Source organism: Lissotriton helveticus, chromosome 5_1 (genome assembly GCF_964261635.1).
Source record: "Lissotriton helveticus chromosome 5_1, aLisHel1.1, whole genome shotgun sequence".
Lineage (NCBI taxonomy): Eukaryota > Metazoa > Chordata > Amphibia > Caudata > Salamandridae > Lissotriton > Lissotriton helveticus.
The window spans coordinates 467,815,674-467,831,951 of record NC_136065.1 but is presented as its reverse complement, the minus strand read 5'-3'; the positions used below and the strand labels follow the sequence as shown (position 1 = coordinate 467,831,951).

The following is a 16,278-nucleotide window of genomic DNA, read 5'->3' as shown; positions in this document are numbered from 1 at the left end:
GTCCATAAGGAATGCCTGGACATCTCTCAAGAAGCCTGTTGATCTCAGCCAGGCAATGGCCCTGCTCAGCAAGTCTGTCACGTCCAGTCCAAATCCTATTGTGAACGTTGTTACATCCCTACCATCAGCAATAGCCTGGGTTCAGATTGCTCGAGACAATGGGCAGCACTAGTTTAACAGAGTCCCACATAGTGTGGCTGTATCGGCCCAAGAGTCATGAAATGCTCACTGACCACAGCGCAAGGTTGGCAGATGAGAAAATCCTCTTCCCATAGGTATACAGCCTCTTGCATTCTCTATATGGCAAGTGGAAGGGAAAGCGCCAGGATTCACCTTGCAGGTAGGGGCATGCAACACCAGGCTCTCGGGGTGGGATGCCGGGTGAGGAAAACTGGGTTCCCAGGAGCAGGATGGTGGTGAATAGTCCTGTGCTACTGCAGGGACTGGCCCAGGCCCGAGCCGGACATCTAAGAGGGCTTTGTTGAAGCACCTCCGTCAACCCATTGGCCTTGACGTCTACTGAGGGTAGCATGAGGCCAAGGGCCTCAGCAGTCCTTCGCACCACTACAGAAAGGAGGTCCCCTTCTTCTGTAGCCAGACTCGGAGAGACCAGCCCAGGGTCTTGAGAGGTGTCCAGACTATTGGCATCAGCATGGTCCACATATCTGCTGTCTTCAGCCAAAGGTTCAAGGTGATCAGGGTAACCACAGGGATCCCTCAGATCCACCTCAGTCATACTCCCCACAGGGCCTATCAAAGAAAGGAGGCACGGTCTCTGACCTGGGTGGTCTGGTTCCAGTAGGCATCTGTGTTGACATCGAGTGGCGCTGATCCGGCTCTGAATTGGAGTTGGGAATGATTATGGGTCAGCGCCACTGAAGGGCATCTGCTGTGGCTGAAATGGCAGCACTGGACCAAACCAAGACCCTGGCCAAATATGAGCGGACACAGATTCAGACTTCGCAGGAGCGGGGCCTAGTTGTCGTTCCCATGCCTTGTCCGTTGGCTTGCACCTGAGCAGTGAAGTCGAAGAACGCTTTGAATTCTTAGCCTTCTTGTGCTTGGGAGACTTTCCAAACGACAACAACTGCCGAGAGCATGCCCGTAATAATCAACGCGACTTGGAGCGGTGCAGAGTCGCTCGATGTTCAGCCCACAGGAGCTTCATCGCCTGGTCCTGAATCACATTAGGATTCATCATGCGGCAGTTGGCACAGGCCCTGAAGGCATGCTTAATCTCTAGGTACCACAAGCACACCAGCTTGGGGTCCACCACAGACACATATCTATAGCACGCTACACAGGGTTTAAAACCCACAGGTGTTTCAGGGGACATCTCTACGCACACACACTGGGTGCAAATATTTTTTTTTAAGATAAAACACAAAAAAGTAGTAAAAACACAACCAGTGTAGCCCTTCTAGATCGGAGCTGTTGGCGTGGAAAGGAAGGGAATGAAGTCAGCATGTTGAGGCGGCACCTATAAAGGAACAGCGCATGTCATATGCGGTGCGGACGATGCCTATGATGCAGAGCCATTGGATGCCACCCATTATCATGAAGGGTTTATTTGGGGCCTTACTTATCACTGAAAGACCAATTGGAGTTGTTTTATTCAAGATACAGAATAATTGAATCTGCTGCCGGTGGTGCCAGAATTTTGTAGACCAGCTAGATAGAAATATTGTGCAATGTGTACATTGGAATTGGAAGCCAGCATTATCCAAATAGAGTGCTATGGGTTTACGGAACTGAAGGGTTCATTTGGTGCTTGAGCCATCACTGAAAGATCAATTAGAATCGTTCTGGTCAGAACACACAAAAGAATTGGAACTAGTGGTGCTAGTTAGGACAGGGAGACTGGTGCCTAGGCTAGTCCTCGGAAGCTCCGGTGACGTCTGCAGGATCTGGCCTGCAACAGGGGAGCGAAGGATCCAGGCAGAGACTTGAGCCTTCAGTTTCAGCCTCAGTGCATCAAAGAAGGAGTCTGAACGGTGGACTGAGTATCATTCAAGCAAAGCTTGCACACATATTTAAGGATAGCTAGAAATGGTTTGGCACGCTTCATTTAGCTGATCTTGAGCCTATGTATCTGTTGAATCTGACCTATCTGCTATCGGTGTCCATTACCACATGAGAATATGAAAGACATTGATGGTACCAGGTGAGTCGTCAACTGTGACTGACAGGCGAAAGTTTGCTCAATAACATTATTACAGTCGGATCAATGGCTTCATCATCTTTTGGCTAACTGTTGGTTCCCATATTGTAAGCAGTCTTTTTTTCTTCTTCCTTTATGCTAGCTTTCGGATTATAGAGTTGTAAAGAATGTGTCCTATAAAACTCTAAAGCATCATAATAATCATTAGAGTACTCAATATCTGCATGCCGTAGCTTCAAATCTGACATTTTGCAATTCAAGAACAAGATGGCCATCCTTAACAACCTAGTTTCTCTTACTCTTAGGAGACTTTCACCTTGGAAGAGGCCACAAACAGTACAGGACTGCATAGCATGAGACAGCAAATAATTTACACACAGTGAGTTCATCAATAACTACAAACTACTGAGTTTGGCATAATTTAAATGCTTCCTCTATGACCCAGCCCAATAAAAACACAACACAAGGGATTATAAAGAAATCAATATAAGTTTTTCTCTTCTTTACAGTCTCTAAATAAAACCATTAACACCTCAAAATAGTTACAAATATTCACACATCAGTAAATTAACAAACACATTAGGAATGGTTTAATTGGTGGTGCATGTACTGTGGAAATCAACAAAACTAATATTACAAAAGGTTAACACGATGGCACGAAATCTACTGACTGACTGTTTTAAGAAGAATATTTTGTCTGAGTCTCTCATCATGAAAGATCCTGGGTAATTCACATATAAGTTAAAAGTATCTTTCACTCCTCTGCATACTTTAGTTCTTGTCAGAGAAAAGACTAAAGTGGTGACCATGCAAATGAAAAACAGTCCTCTTGTACACATACGGAACCATTGTGATCGGGTTTCAGTTCACTTCATAGCATACTCACCCAGAGACTGGGATATCTGCTGTGTCCATAGAGGAATGCCAACATAGCTCCATCTCCCTAATAGCAGTTTTTCACTCACTGGCCTAATTCAAACGGAGTCCTTGGGGTCAAGAAGAGAAAGTAACTTGTTTTGGTAGACCTCAAAATAAACCACCCAACAAGAATACCTTTGGTCTCTTCAGCCTAGGATGTGTAAATGTGGTTACCAGTGCTCCCTGAAAAAGGTCTCTTCCACTGAACCAATGAGAAGACCATTAAGCAGTAATGTGTGCCCTTTCGAACTGGAGGTCTCCTATAAGAGGTCTGTGTGTGGACAAGAAAGGTTGCATCATTCAAAGTCGGGAAGCTATTTCCCTCACACTACCTCAGTTCATTAATTACTGAACAATGGCCTCCAGTTCTCCAACGACAAATTCTGAGGGAACCGTTCTACTCCGGAAGAACACAATCTCCTCTGCAGCCCCAGGGAAAACGCATGGAGCAACAAGAAGGGCTCTTTATCTCTGTGGCTGATTAGTGCTCATGTTTGCTTCAGCAGTAAAGAGTAGGTCATGTAAAGATCTCAGTATGTTTTCGGTTTGTGATTATATACAGTTGAAAAGAGTGCTGGTCTGTATCTGTTGTATGTGCTTGTCTACCTAAGTGCGGTGATTGGTCTCCCCCTTGTGCCTCTGCTTTGCACTCACAAAAAGTACTTTGACGGACAAATGTTCCAGGTTATGAGGCCAGCCCATTCCCCCTCATCCCATTAGCCATAACTCCTAGATCTGAGTTGTCATTTAAAAACACACTGGAGAAGACCAAAAACACCAGAGTCTATCAGAAAAGTAGCTGGCACCCCAGTCTCAATATGAGGCACTTCTCTTTGTGTACGACGTCCATGGAAAGGCTTGATGGACAAGGAAAGTTTCCTTATCAAAAGAAGTGCACATCCTCCTGAACTTCATTTCATGATCAGATTTTCCATTTTCAGTTAGACAGCTGGATTGTTCATTCATTTTAGGTCAGCCAACTCCAGTCCAAGCTCTGGAAAAAACAAGGAGAGGGCATTGGAAAATAAGACAATATTCATAAGCAGACTTTTACACTTTTCAGTCGCTTCTTAGTCCCCTGTCTTCATGCTGCAGTGCAAGAACATGTTACACACCTTCAATAACTTTGTTTCTAGTGAATACTATGTTCACGGTGAACATTCCTGATCTTTTAAATAAACCTGCAACAGGCTGGGACCCTAACACATTTTACAAATTGTCATTGTACCTTGAGGTGTCACTTAAGCAGAAGGGGCATTGTGCAACGTTGTGTAGATAGGGAGGCACCAAGTACATTAATAATGTCTCTCTGCCCATTCTCCTTAATTTCCTGAATTTTCAAGCAGAGTAGGTGTCAGAAATTAATGGACTTCAAGGGAAATTATGCAGGCAATAAAGAATCTGCATAGGCGAGACACTATTCGTCAGAATATACATTAGTGACGATATAAAACCTTTTCTTTTAATTGATTTTATTACCTCTTCATTTACCTTATCTTAAAACGATTACCCAAATACCTACCAAATTTGGATGAAAGGGCCTCAAATATGCACAAAATAGTGAAAGCACTGTAAACATATGCTGAATTACCAATCTTCAAAATGAAGCTCCAGTCCAGCAATCTGAATTAAGGTAATAACATCTAGCAAGCATGTGAGAAAAGACCAAGTATCTGCCCTTGAAATGTCCTGCAAAGGCACCGATCTCAAGAAAGCAGCAGCAGATGTGCAAACAAACATGGAATAAAAAAAGGATTCCTTCATTATAGTCCTGGTTTTGCATCACACAAATCTTCACCGAAGTTATAAATATTACCAAAATTGCCCACTGTGATCAGAGACCCCAAGACACTTCGCTCAACAATTTCTCTTATATTTGACCATAATTCATCAGAAAGCACGAAGACACCCCACATGTTCCTATGTTGCTGAACACTTTCTGAAAGCCTGTCCTATGCCAGGTTTTCCCAATAAAGTATACAAAAAAGTGATGGACGGAATGCATTCAGGAGAATAGAAATAAGGCAGGAACCCATGGATCCCAGCAGGAAGATAAGCCTTGCAATGGATTGGGAGGTATTAGAAGTTGGCATTTCTCTCAGAACGACGACACTCTCTCTTCCAAAAGAAAGACTTCTCTAGGGTTGTGTCTAGCATCGCTCCAGGTACAAATGTACAACATTGGCTAGCCTCTGGACGACTTGGCAACCTCACCTACAAGTGGAATATGAGGAGGAATAGGCAGACTTTTTGGAGGCCCTGGAATGGAGAGTCTGGGAGGCATGGATGAAGACCAGTCCTTTTAAGATCCTTCAGGGTCTTGCTACTATTAGGGAAACTTGGGGAAATCAATTCTTTTAATTTCGTCGTGTTTTAGAATCACTTACATTTCAGTCGCTTTTTAAACTGTTGTCTGTATCTTATTCTCCTGTGTGCTACCTTCACTGCCTGTGCCCCGTTCCACCGCGGGTTCTCCTGTTTGAGTGGAGGGCACGTAGGCAGAGAGCTGGTCCCGTTCTCATTGGCCGGTGCTGGTCAGGTGGGGCGCCAGACTCGTGACCGGATACATTTAACAGGGATGAATATCTCCGCGTACAGCGGACGCGCACAGCGGTCGTGCGCCGAAGTTAAGCCCGTCTGCGCCCGTCCGCGCTGAGGACGGGCTGCAGGACGGGCTGCGCAGAGAAGATATTGCTACATTGGTGGCTAGCCAGGTAACCTTGTCTTATGCCTATAATGATATTGTAGCACTAAAGCCCACCTTATTACCCTGCCACTATAGTTTTACCCCGGAGGCTCTTCTTTGCTCACCTTTATGTTGCTGTTATACTGCTCATTTAGAGCCCTTTCTTCCTGATCCTTCAAAAAGGCAGACCTTGGCTAAAACCTTTACTACGCCTACCACCTATACGGAAGGGGGCTACCTCATCAATGCCAGATCATTGATTAAAAACAATATCGCGTTCCACGATTTCGTTACAGCCAGGGACCCTTCGTGGGTTTTTGTTACTGAAACCTGGGCGTCTGAAGCCTCTGGCCCTGACCTTCTGAACGCTATCCCCGAGGGCTATGCGTTAGCCAGATTGGATAGAGTGGGTCGCAGGGGCGGAGGTTTGGCAATCTTATATAAGGCTTCATCCATTTGCCGCATTAAAACTCTATCTGCTCCTTCAGACCTTTTCCAGGCTGTTTATTTTTTCATATCCTCCTCTCCCTCAGTATCCTTCACTGGTCTTCTCATTTATAGACCTCCTGGTCCTAGATCCAGTTTTAGTCATAATTTACTCAAAATCCTAGAACCCTACTTTGGCAAACCCCACCTTACGGTTATGGGGGACCTAAATTTCCATCTAGATGACCTTGGCTCTAATGATACTCTTTCCTTGGTGGACCCCCTAGCTGCATGTGGCTTGCGCCAGCTGGTAATTAGTCCCACCCATCGGGCTGGTCATATTCTGGACGGGGTGTTTTCCAACGACCCTAGACTCTCCACGGGTCCTCCCATTCCCCTGGTCTGGTCAGACCATTTTGCAGTCCCCCTGGAACTTAAATCTTCCCTCTCTTTTCCACCGCCCCTCGGCCCCACCAACAAAGAACTTAGGCGGAATTTTAGGGGAATCACGAATGACTCTCTTGCCCCCCTCATGGCACAAATCACTATCTCTCCTGTGAAGGATGCCAGTGATGCCGCACTGGAACTTTCCAACTCTATCTCCAGAGAAGTAGATCTTTTAGCCCCTGCCTCTCTTTGCTATTCAGCTAGGTGGAAACCTTCAGCCCCCTGGTTTACAGAGCCTCTCAGGCTCTTAGGCAAAGTTGCAGGAAACAGGAGAGACTATGGCGAAAAACCTGGGATCCCACAGACAGAGAAAAACATAAGTCTTTGCTTGGAGACTATAAGGCTAGGGTCATTAAAGAAAAGCAGGCCTATTTCTTTAAGTTAACTACGTCCCTTACCTCCTCTAGGGAACTTTTTAAGATCGTTGATTCTTTGTGTTCTCTACAAACTCCTGATCCCATCATAGGTTCCCAAGAGCTGTGTGACAAGCTCTCGCAGTTTTTCCACACTAAAATCGCCGATATCTATTCCACTCTTGAAGCTCAGAGAGATCTAATGAGCTCTCATCCTGTTCCGGTTCAGCCTGCTTTAGAGTGCTGGGCAAAGGATCCCTCCAAGAGTCTTACCAACTTCCCTCTCCTCACTCTCGATCATCTTGACTCGCTTTTGAATAGAACTAAATCAGGATCTCCACTGGACCCTTGCCCTTTGAGGGTCCTGAAAGAGTGTAGGGAAACGCTGCTCCCCCCTCTTCTTGAGGTGATGAATCGTGCCATGACTGAGGGCCTGTTTCCAGCAGCATGGAAAAAAGCTATAGTCAAACCTCTACTTAAAAAGCCGACTCTGGATCCGGAAACCCTCAAAAACTTTCGACCTATATCTCTGCTGCCTTCCCCAGCTAAAATGCTTGAATTCCATCTTAATCAGCATTTGACTACCTTTCTTGATGCGTCTGGGTTCCTGGATCAATCTCAGCATGGGTTCCGGAAATTTCACAGCACCGAGTCGGCCCTTACGGTAGTGGTAGACAACATCCGATCAAAGGTCGACCGAGACCAGACTACTTTTCTGGTCCTGCTCGATCTGATGGCAGCCTTCGATACCCTATCTCCCTCGACTTTAACAGCTCGTCTGAGGGAGATAGGGGTGGGGGCACTAGCATTGAGCCTTCTGACCTCCTTCCTTAACCAGAGAGAGCAGAGGGTCAAGCTAGGAGAGTACCTCTCCCCTGCTACACCTGTGCAATGTGGGGTCCCACAGGGGTCGGCCTTGAGTCCGACCCTTTTCAACATCTATGTGGCCCCACTTGCCAGGCTAGTAAGATCGCATGGGATGGAGGTGGTGTCATACGCCGATGACACCCAGATCATGGTGTCCTTCTCCCACTCGGTGAGTACCTCCGTGATCAGCTTCAGGAACTGCATGCAAGCAGTCTCTGAGTGGATGATCTTAAACTCACTGAAGCTGAACGGAGAGAAAACCGAGGTCCTGATCTTTGGTAAGGATCAAGACACATGGTCAAGCGATTGGTGGCCTCCTTCTCTTGGAGCCTGTCCTCTGCCTTTGAAATCCGCCCGAAATCTGGACGTGATTATCGATACCTCGCTTGCCATGACACAGCAGGTCAATAAAACTGTGTCCACCTGCTGGGGAGTCGTTAAGATTCTTAGAAAAATCTCCCATTACCTCTCCCCCCAAGCCCGCAAACAGACTGTGGTTGCTTTAGTTACATCACGGTTGGATTACTGCAATGCGCTTTATGCAGACATCAATAAAGGCCTTATCCGACGTCTTCAAACCATTCAGAACGCGGCTGCTAGATTTGTCCTGGATGTTCCTAACATCTCCTCAGCCACTCTCGCCAGGAAGAGTCTGCATTGGCTCCCGATCCAGGCCAGGATCTCTTAAAATCCTGTGCCTGGTTTTCAGCGCTCTTTCTGGCGGTTGTGCTGAAGCTATAAGTTCCCTTCTGGTTCCTTACACCCCCAGTAGAAACTTACGCTCCGCTGGCAAGAACCTTCTATCCGTCCCTCGGACAAACAGAGTCAGATGGGGTGGAAGGACCTTTTCCTCTGTGGCCCCTAAACTGTGGAACGCCCTCCCCTCCGAGCTAAAAACACAATCTTCCATTGCGCTTTTTAAGAAATCCTTAAAGACGTGGCTCTTCATCGAGGCCTACCCATAGACATGCTCTCGGACCTAGGATTATGTTTTTTTTTATTAAGTTTTGGTTAGGCGCCTTGACGCCCGATGGGCTAAGTAGCGCGATATAAGTTTATCTCATATCATATCATATCAGGGCTGGCACTTGACCCTGCCACGGCTTCAGCTCTGCTCCCTCACTCTGCCTGCTGGTGATGCAATCACGCGCCCCGTGATATTGTTCATATCTTACTGGATTGTCCCACCATTCGCCCTTTCTGGGCGGCAGTGGGGTCTATGCTCCAGGAATCTGTGGATATGCAGTCACCACTTTTGAACCCACTAATTCTCCTCCATGTCTTGGCGGATCTTTCTGAACTGACTCGCCATGTCAGTCACTTGCTTGTCACTGCCCTTACAGCTGCCTACATTGGCATTCTCCACAATTGCCGTCGCACAAGGAATGGCTCGCAGAGATGTACAAGACAGCGTCCTATGATAAGGTAATTTACAGTTTAATAGATAAAGCAGATATTTTTCTTCTCACATGGTCTCTCTTTCTGCAGGATGCCCCCCTCCAATTCGCATGGAATCTTGATTCTTACTCATCACGGTGATTGCACTCCTCCCCTTTCCTCCCCCACATTACTGTACTGGAGCTTCGCGTGACCGGCCTTTTTTTCCATGCTCTGTAGTTCCATCTTCCGCCCTTTCTTTTCTGTCTTTCTTACCTTCTTCTCTTTACTTTGCTCCTTCTCTAGCTTATTTTCTTACCCCTCTCTTTTTTTCTAATATATTAGGATTTTTGTTATTGGTGCATGTTTCTCAATATGGGTACATGCTGGACTTGCATAGCACTGTATTGGTGTTATTTCTCAGTACTTCATTTATGGCAATAAAAATAACTGCAACACAAAAAGAAATTTACTGGAGATGGTGTTGATTTCGACTATTGTAGCTTTATCTGCAAACCCAGATGGAGGAATGAATATGCTACTTACCAGTATGCATCTGTTCTTGGCATGTAGGGCTGCTAACATTCATATCTTAGCATTAGATCGCCGCCTAGTGTTGGGCTCGGATGATTGCACATTGTTGTCCTGGAAGAGTCTTCGAAGTATCCTGAGATAGGTGGCTCCTCCCCTGGACTACAGTGCGCATGGGCATCGGCTCCATCCCCAGATTGTTTTTCGCCATTGTGGCAGAAGATGGAGTGAAAAGTGTAAAGGATGTCCATGCTAATGAATAAATACAATAGTATATCTGCAGCTGCGACAGGCACCGGGGAGGAGGGCGGGCGATATGAATGTTAGCAGCCCTACATGCCAAGAACAGATGCATACTGGTAAGTAGCATATTCAGTTCGAGGCATGTGGGCTGCTAAATTCATATCTTAGCATAGAATACATAGCAGTCCCTCCATCAGCGGCGGTTGCCCGTGCCAGCTGCAGAAACCTGAAAAAGTGTCTTCAGAACAGCCTGTCCTACAGCAGCTTGCTGCTTGGAATGCACATCAACACAGTAGTGTTTAGTAAAGGTGTGTGGTGTAACCCACGTGGCTGCTCTGCAAATATCCTCTAAAGGAATGTTCCCTAGGAAAGCCATGGATGCCCCCAGTTTGCGTGTGGAGTGCGCTCTGGGGGGTATTGTTAAAGTGCGCTTGGCTTTTTGATAACATATCTGGATGCATTTAACAATCCATCTGGCTATCCCTGCTTTGGAAATCGGGTTGCCTTTGTGTTGTGGTGCGAAGGCAACAAAGAGTTGTTTTGTTTTTCTAAAGGGTTGTGTTCTGTCTATGTAGTACATCAACGCCCTCCGTACATCTAAGGTATGGAGCATTCTTTCCGCCACTGTTTGCGGGTTTTGAAAGAATGCTGGTAAGTCAATAGTTTGGTTTAGATGAAACTGTGACACCACCTTCGGAAGGAATTTGGGGTTAGTGCGTAGCACTACCCTATTTGGATGGATTTGAATGAATGGCTCTTGGATTGTGAGCGCCTGCAGCTCACTGACACGCCTCAGAGACGTAATAGCTACAAGGAAAGCTACTTTCCACGTAAGGAACTGGAGTTCACACGAGTGCAGTGGCTCAAATGGCGGTCCCATCAGTCTGGTGAGAACGACATTGAGGTTCCACACCGGAGCTGGCGGTGTTCTTGGGGGAATGACTCGTTTCAGACCTTCAAGGAAGGCTTTAATGGCAGGCACCCTGAAGACAGAGAGGTGCTGCCTGTTCTGGAGATAAGCCGCTATGGCGGATAGATGTATCCGAATGGAAGTGTACGCTAGATTGCACTTGTAAAGATGCAACAGATAGCAGATGATGTTGGGGATAGATGCATCTAGCGGGTTGATGTCATTGGCTGTACAGTAAATGACAAAACGCTTCCACTTTGCAGCATAGCATGCTCTAGTAGTTGGTTTCCTCGCCTCCTTGATGATGTGCATGCACTCCGGAGGTAGGTTAAGGTATCCAAACTCTAGGACTTCAGGAGCCAGATCGCCAGGTTGAGCTGGTGTGGATCTGGATGCTGAATGTCTCCATGGTTCTGCGTCAAAAGACTGGGCGTGAGGCGCAGTCTTTGATGCGGCACCACTGAGAGTTCGAGGAACGTGGTGTACCAAGCCTGGCGCGCCCACGTTGGAGCAACCAGGATGAGAGTCATCTCGTGCTGCCTTAGCTTTCTTGCGACCAGCGGTATTAGAGGGGCTGGCGGAAAAGCGTATGCAAATTTGCCTGACCAGTTCATCCATATCGCATTCCCCTGCGACTGTGGGTGAGGGAACCTGGCGGCAAAGAGTTGGCATTTTGCGTTCTCTGCTGTGGCAAACAGGTCTATCTCCGGATGACCCCACTGCTGGAAGTACGGGTGGAGAACAGATGGGTGTATCTCCCACTCGTGCATTTGATGGCTGTATCTGCTGAGCAGATCCGCCATCTGATTGTCCTTTCCTGGGAGGTGTTCTGCCATGAGGAAAATGTTCCTCTGAATGGCCCACTTCCACATGCTCTGAGCCAGATGAGACAGCTGTGGCGAGTGGGTGCCTCCCTGCTTTTGAATGTAGTACATCGCGGTCATGTTGTCCGTCCGGACTAGCACGACTTTGTTGCACAGATGTACAATGAAGGACTTGAGCGCCATGAAGATTGCCATCAGTTCCAGATAGTTGATGTGCATCTTTTGTTGCTGCGTCGTCCATAGTCCCTGCACTGTGTAAGTGAGCACATGAGCTCCCCATCCCTGGAGAGATGCGTCCGTTGTCAGGACAATCTGCGGCACGGGCTCTTGGAACAGTCGGCCCTTGCAAAGGTTGTGTGGAGTCCACCAATGCAGAGAGTCGTATGCCCGACTGGTAACCAACACTAGGTCTGTCAATTGCCCACGAGCCTGTGTCCACTGATTCGCTAAGCACTCCTGGAGCGGGCGCATATGTAGCCGTGCGTGAGGGACTATGAAGATGCAGGAGGCCATCATGCCTATCAATTGCATGAACACTCTCGCTGGAAGTGAGTGTTGTGGCCTGAACTTTTGGATCAGAGCCTGCATGCTGTCTATCCTGACTTGGTTTGGCTGAGCCATGGCCGTCAGGGTGTTGATCGTTGCACCTAGGAACTGCCGGACATGCGCCGGCTGAAGATGCGATTTTGGGTAGTTCAGGGAGAAACCCAGATCGTGAAGAAGGTGAATTGTAGTCGACATGTCTGCGGCGCACTGTTGCTCTGACTTGGCTTGCACGAGCCAGTCGTCTAGGTAGGGGTAGACATGGATGTTCTGCCTCCTGAGGTGCGCCGCTACTGTCGCCAGACATTTGGTGAACACCCTCGGGGCTGTTGTGACTCCGAAGGGTAGGACTTTGAACTGGTAGTGCCTGCCTTGAATAGTGAACCTGAGGTATTTCCTGTGTGACGGGTGTAGTGGAATGTGGAAATAAGCATCCTTGAGATCTAAGGTTGCTAAGAAGTCTCCCTGGTTTAGCAAGGGAAGAATTTGTTGCAGTGTAAGCATGTGGAAATGTTCTGATAGTATGTACAGGTTGAGGGGACGTAGATCTAGAATGGGCCTGAGAGATCCGTCCTTCTTTGGAATAAGGAAGTACAGGGAATATACCCCCGTGCCTTCCTCCCCCACCGGCACGAGCTCGATTGCTCCCTTTTGCAGCATCACCACTACTTCCTGCTGCAATAAGAGCAAGTGCTCTGCGGACATAGGCCGTTGCCTTGGCGGGATGTTGGGTGGAGTGGACTTCAACTCTAGGCAATAACCATACTGGACTAGTTGTCGCACCCACCTGTCTGTGGTGATGTTTCTCCAGACGGGCAGGAACTGCTGCAGTCTCCCCCCGACAGGTGTTAGGTGGTCGGGGGGCAGTGACAGAGAGTCACTGTTTGCTGGGAGTAGAGGTGCGGGAGCTGTTTCCTCTGCCGCGACCTCTGTTGCTGTTATTCCTGTAACCGCCCTTGTTCTGTTTAGTGAACGAGGATTGTGCCCCACCTTTTGCGAACTGGGATTGTTGACCCATTTGTCCTCTGGTGACTCCACGTGCACCTGAGCGACGAAAATTGCTGCCACGAAACTGTTGTGACTGTAGGGCCCCCATAGACTTAGCAGTTTCTGTGTCTTTCTTTATTTTCTCTAGGGTGGTGTCAACATCCGGACCAAACAGACTATCAGGATTGACTGGCTGATTAAGAATTGTTGTCTGAATATCCGGTTTAAACCCTGAGATGCGGAGCCACGCTTGTCGTCTCAGCATAACGCTAGTGTTGATAGCTCTAGCAGCTGTGTCCGCAGCGTCAAGTGCACACTTGATGGCTGCGTTTGAGATTAGCTTCCCTTCCTCAATAAGCAGTTTGGTGCCCTCTTGGAACTGTGGAGGCAGGTGTTGTACAATCTGTTCTAGGGTGTCGTAGTGCGCCCTATCATAACGCGCCAAGAGCGCCTGTGTATTGGCGATGCGCCAAAAGTTTGATGCCTGTGCAGCTACTCTTTTGCCCCCTGCCTCTAGCACTTTGGATTCCTTATCCGGGGGAGGAGCTTCACCCGTAGTCTGGGAGTTGGCACGTTTCCTGGCATTGGCGACCACAAGAGAGTCCAGTGGCAATTGTCCCCGAATGTATGCGGGGTCTGCAGGTGCAGGTCTGTACTTTTTTTCAATGCGAGGGTTGACCACTCTCGCTCTCGTAGGCTCCTTAAATATGTCCCCAGCATGCTTGAGGACTCCTTTAAGCATAGGCAGTGTCTTTACTGTCCTTTCAGAGACTGAAAAAGTGTCGAAAAGGAAGTCTTCCTCAACAGGGTCGGCATGCATGTCCACATCGTGATTGGCCGCCGCCCTTTCGAGTAGTGCATGAAAACCTGCTGAATCCTCAGTCGGGGATGCCCGTGCATTAAAAGGCTGCGGGTCCTGCCCCGCACCTTGGGTGTTCTGGTCACCAGTGTCATCATATGAATCCGGTTGCACATCAGGTTCATTGATTGGGAAATTGTACTGCTCGTCCTCATCATACCCCTCACCCGCAGAGTGTTCTGGGGAGGGAGTAGGGCTCCGTCTCGGAGGAGGCTGGATTGGTTCCGTGAGGCCTGAGGCGTCAAGGGGCACCCTCTTCTTCTTTAGTGGGATGACATAGGGGTCCACTGGCTCCGAAGTGATTTTCCTCTTATAGAGGGTCAGTTTGCCTGTGTCAGCGTCGATGAAATGCTCCGAATCGTCCTCGGATTCGAGTACCTGACGTGGAAGTGGGCCAGTCGGTGAAGAAATCACCTGTTTCGGTGCCGATTTGGTTGAAAATGCTTTTGGCGCCTCCTTCGGCGGCAAAATAAAGAGAAGTTTCCCAGACGGCTTCTCTGGAGTGTCTTTTCGCGGCTGCGTTGATGGTATCGGAGCCGACGGGGCAAAGGCCTTTTCCCTGATTCTTTTCAGTGATTCGGCTATGGGGGACGGCACACTCACAGTTTGTGTCGGCGCTGACGAGGATGGTCTGATTTTCCCCTCGGATCCGACGTCCTTGTGGGCCTTGTGCGTTTTGGGCGCGGATCCCGTCTTTACCGCCTCCGATTCCTGCGTTCGGGGCACAGACTTCTTTCCGTGTGCCTGCGTAGCCTCCTTGGAGCCGACTTTGGCGGGTTTTGACGGCGTCGTAGCCGCTGTCCCGTGCCGACCATCTTTCTTGGAGGACCCCTCCTCTGGCGTCGGTTTCGATTTCGCAGCATCGGAATCGACGGACTTCTTTGACTTCTGCGGACCGGAGGTCGACGGAGTCGATGGGGTAGCGGGCACCGTCGGTTTCACCGGCACGGCAGCCATCTTAGGGACACTCGAGTCCTTAACTTTCGGTTTCGTTTTCGGGTCGGCCAGTTTAGGTGTTGTCGATCCCGATGGTTTCGGTTTCGGTTTCGAAACAGTCTGCCCAGCAAGTAAGTCCGTGGCCGGGCCCGAAGGCGGGGCTGTGGCTTGCGGCAACGGGTCTTGGGTAAGGCCGACAGGCGATCCCGTGTCCCGGTCGGTATCCTCGTAACCCTCGGGGCAGAGCTCGTCCGCTGAGCTATCCGCCGCGGCCCCATAAATCTCATCGTCGTCTCCTACCTCCTCGACGTATTCAAGGCCTTGACCCGCGACTCCGTCGTCGTCTCCCGGATCCGCCTCGATCTCCGTCTCGGGTGGGGAGATTTGGAGATGATGACCCTGGTCCTCTTCGTCTTGGTCGCCGAAGATGTTCTCCGGATCCGGGGCCGCCTGTTTAGCTTCCATGCGCATCGCGCGCCGAAGCTTGAGAGTCTTCTTTGAGCGGAACTGTGCACACAACTTGCACTTGCCGTCGTCGTGGTCAGGCGAAAGGCATTTGTTACACACGGGGTGTAGATCGATGTGTGGGTACTTGGACCCACAGAGCGGGCAGTACTTAAACGGGCTCCGCTCCATGTCCGAAAAGGCTTGCAGTCGTGTCGCGATGAGAAGGCCTCAAAGTTCCGAGAGCGAAGAAAACTCCGCTTATTCCGGCTCCAAGAGACGGAAGACTCGAGACCGTGCGCAGACAATACCGACGCAAGAAAATCGAGGCCTTTTGGCCGCTAAAAGTTAGTTTTTCTTGGTTCCGACAGTAAGACGTCGAGACCACATCCGAACCCAATGGCGGAAAAAAACAATCTGGGGATGGAGCCGATGCCCATGCGCACTGTAGTCCAGGGGAGGAGCCACCTATCTCAGGATACTTCGAAGACTCTTCCAGGACAACAATGTGCAATCATCCGAGCCCAACACTAGGCGGCGATCTAATGCTAAGATATGAATTTAGCAGCCCACATGCCTCGAACCAATAATTTTGTGTGTTCGTCATGATGATGTACCTTGTCGTGGCTCTGGGCTTTTATCAGCCAGTTATCTAGGTAAGGACAGATATACCGATTGTCGTCTTAGATGGTCTGCCACTATTGTTGTGTATTTTGAAGAAGTTAAAAGAGCTGACTTTAGGTCAAAAGGCAGTACTGCAAATTGA

At 48.7% G+C, this 16,278-nt stretch overlaps 1 protein-coding gene across 2 annotated transcripts in view; it reads right to left on the bottom strand.

Moving 5' to 3' along the window:
• Positions 1-2,631: 2,631 nt before the first annotated feature.
• Positions 2,632-16,278, bottom strand: part of CHUK (component of inhibitor of nuclear factor kappa B kinase complex) — a 559,943-nt gene continuing 546,296 nt past the window's right edge. The window contains exon 21 of one of the 2 annotated variants that reach the window (XM_078642754.1): positions 2,632-4,073. In XM_078642754.1, the coding sequence (XP_078498880.1) occupies positions 4,047-4,073 (27 nt within the window). In that variant the 3' untranslated portion in view covers positions 2,632-4,046. The remainder of the gene's footprint in view (positions 4,074-16,278) is intronic. The other variant, XR_013594756.1, reaches the window with a different exon arrangement.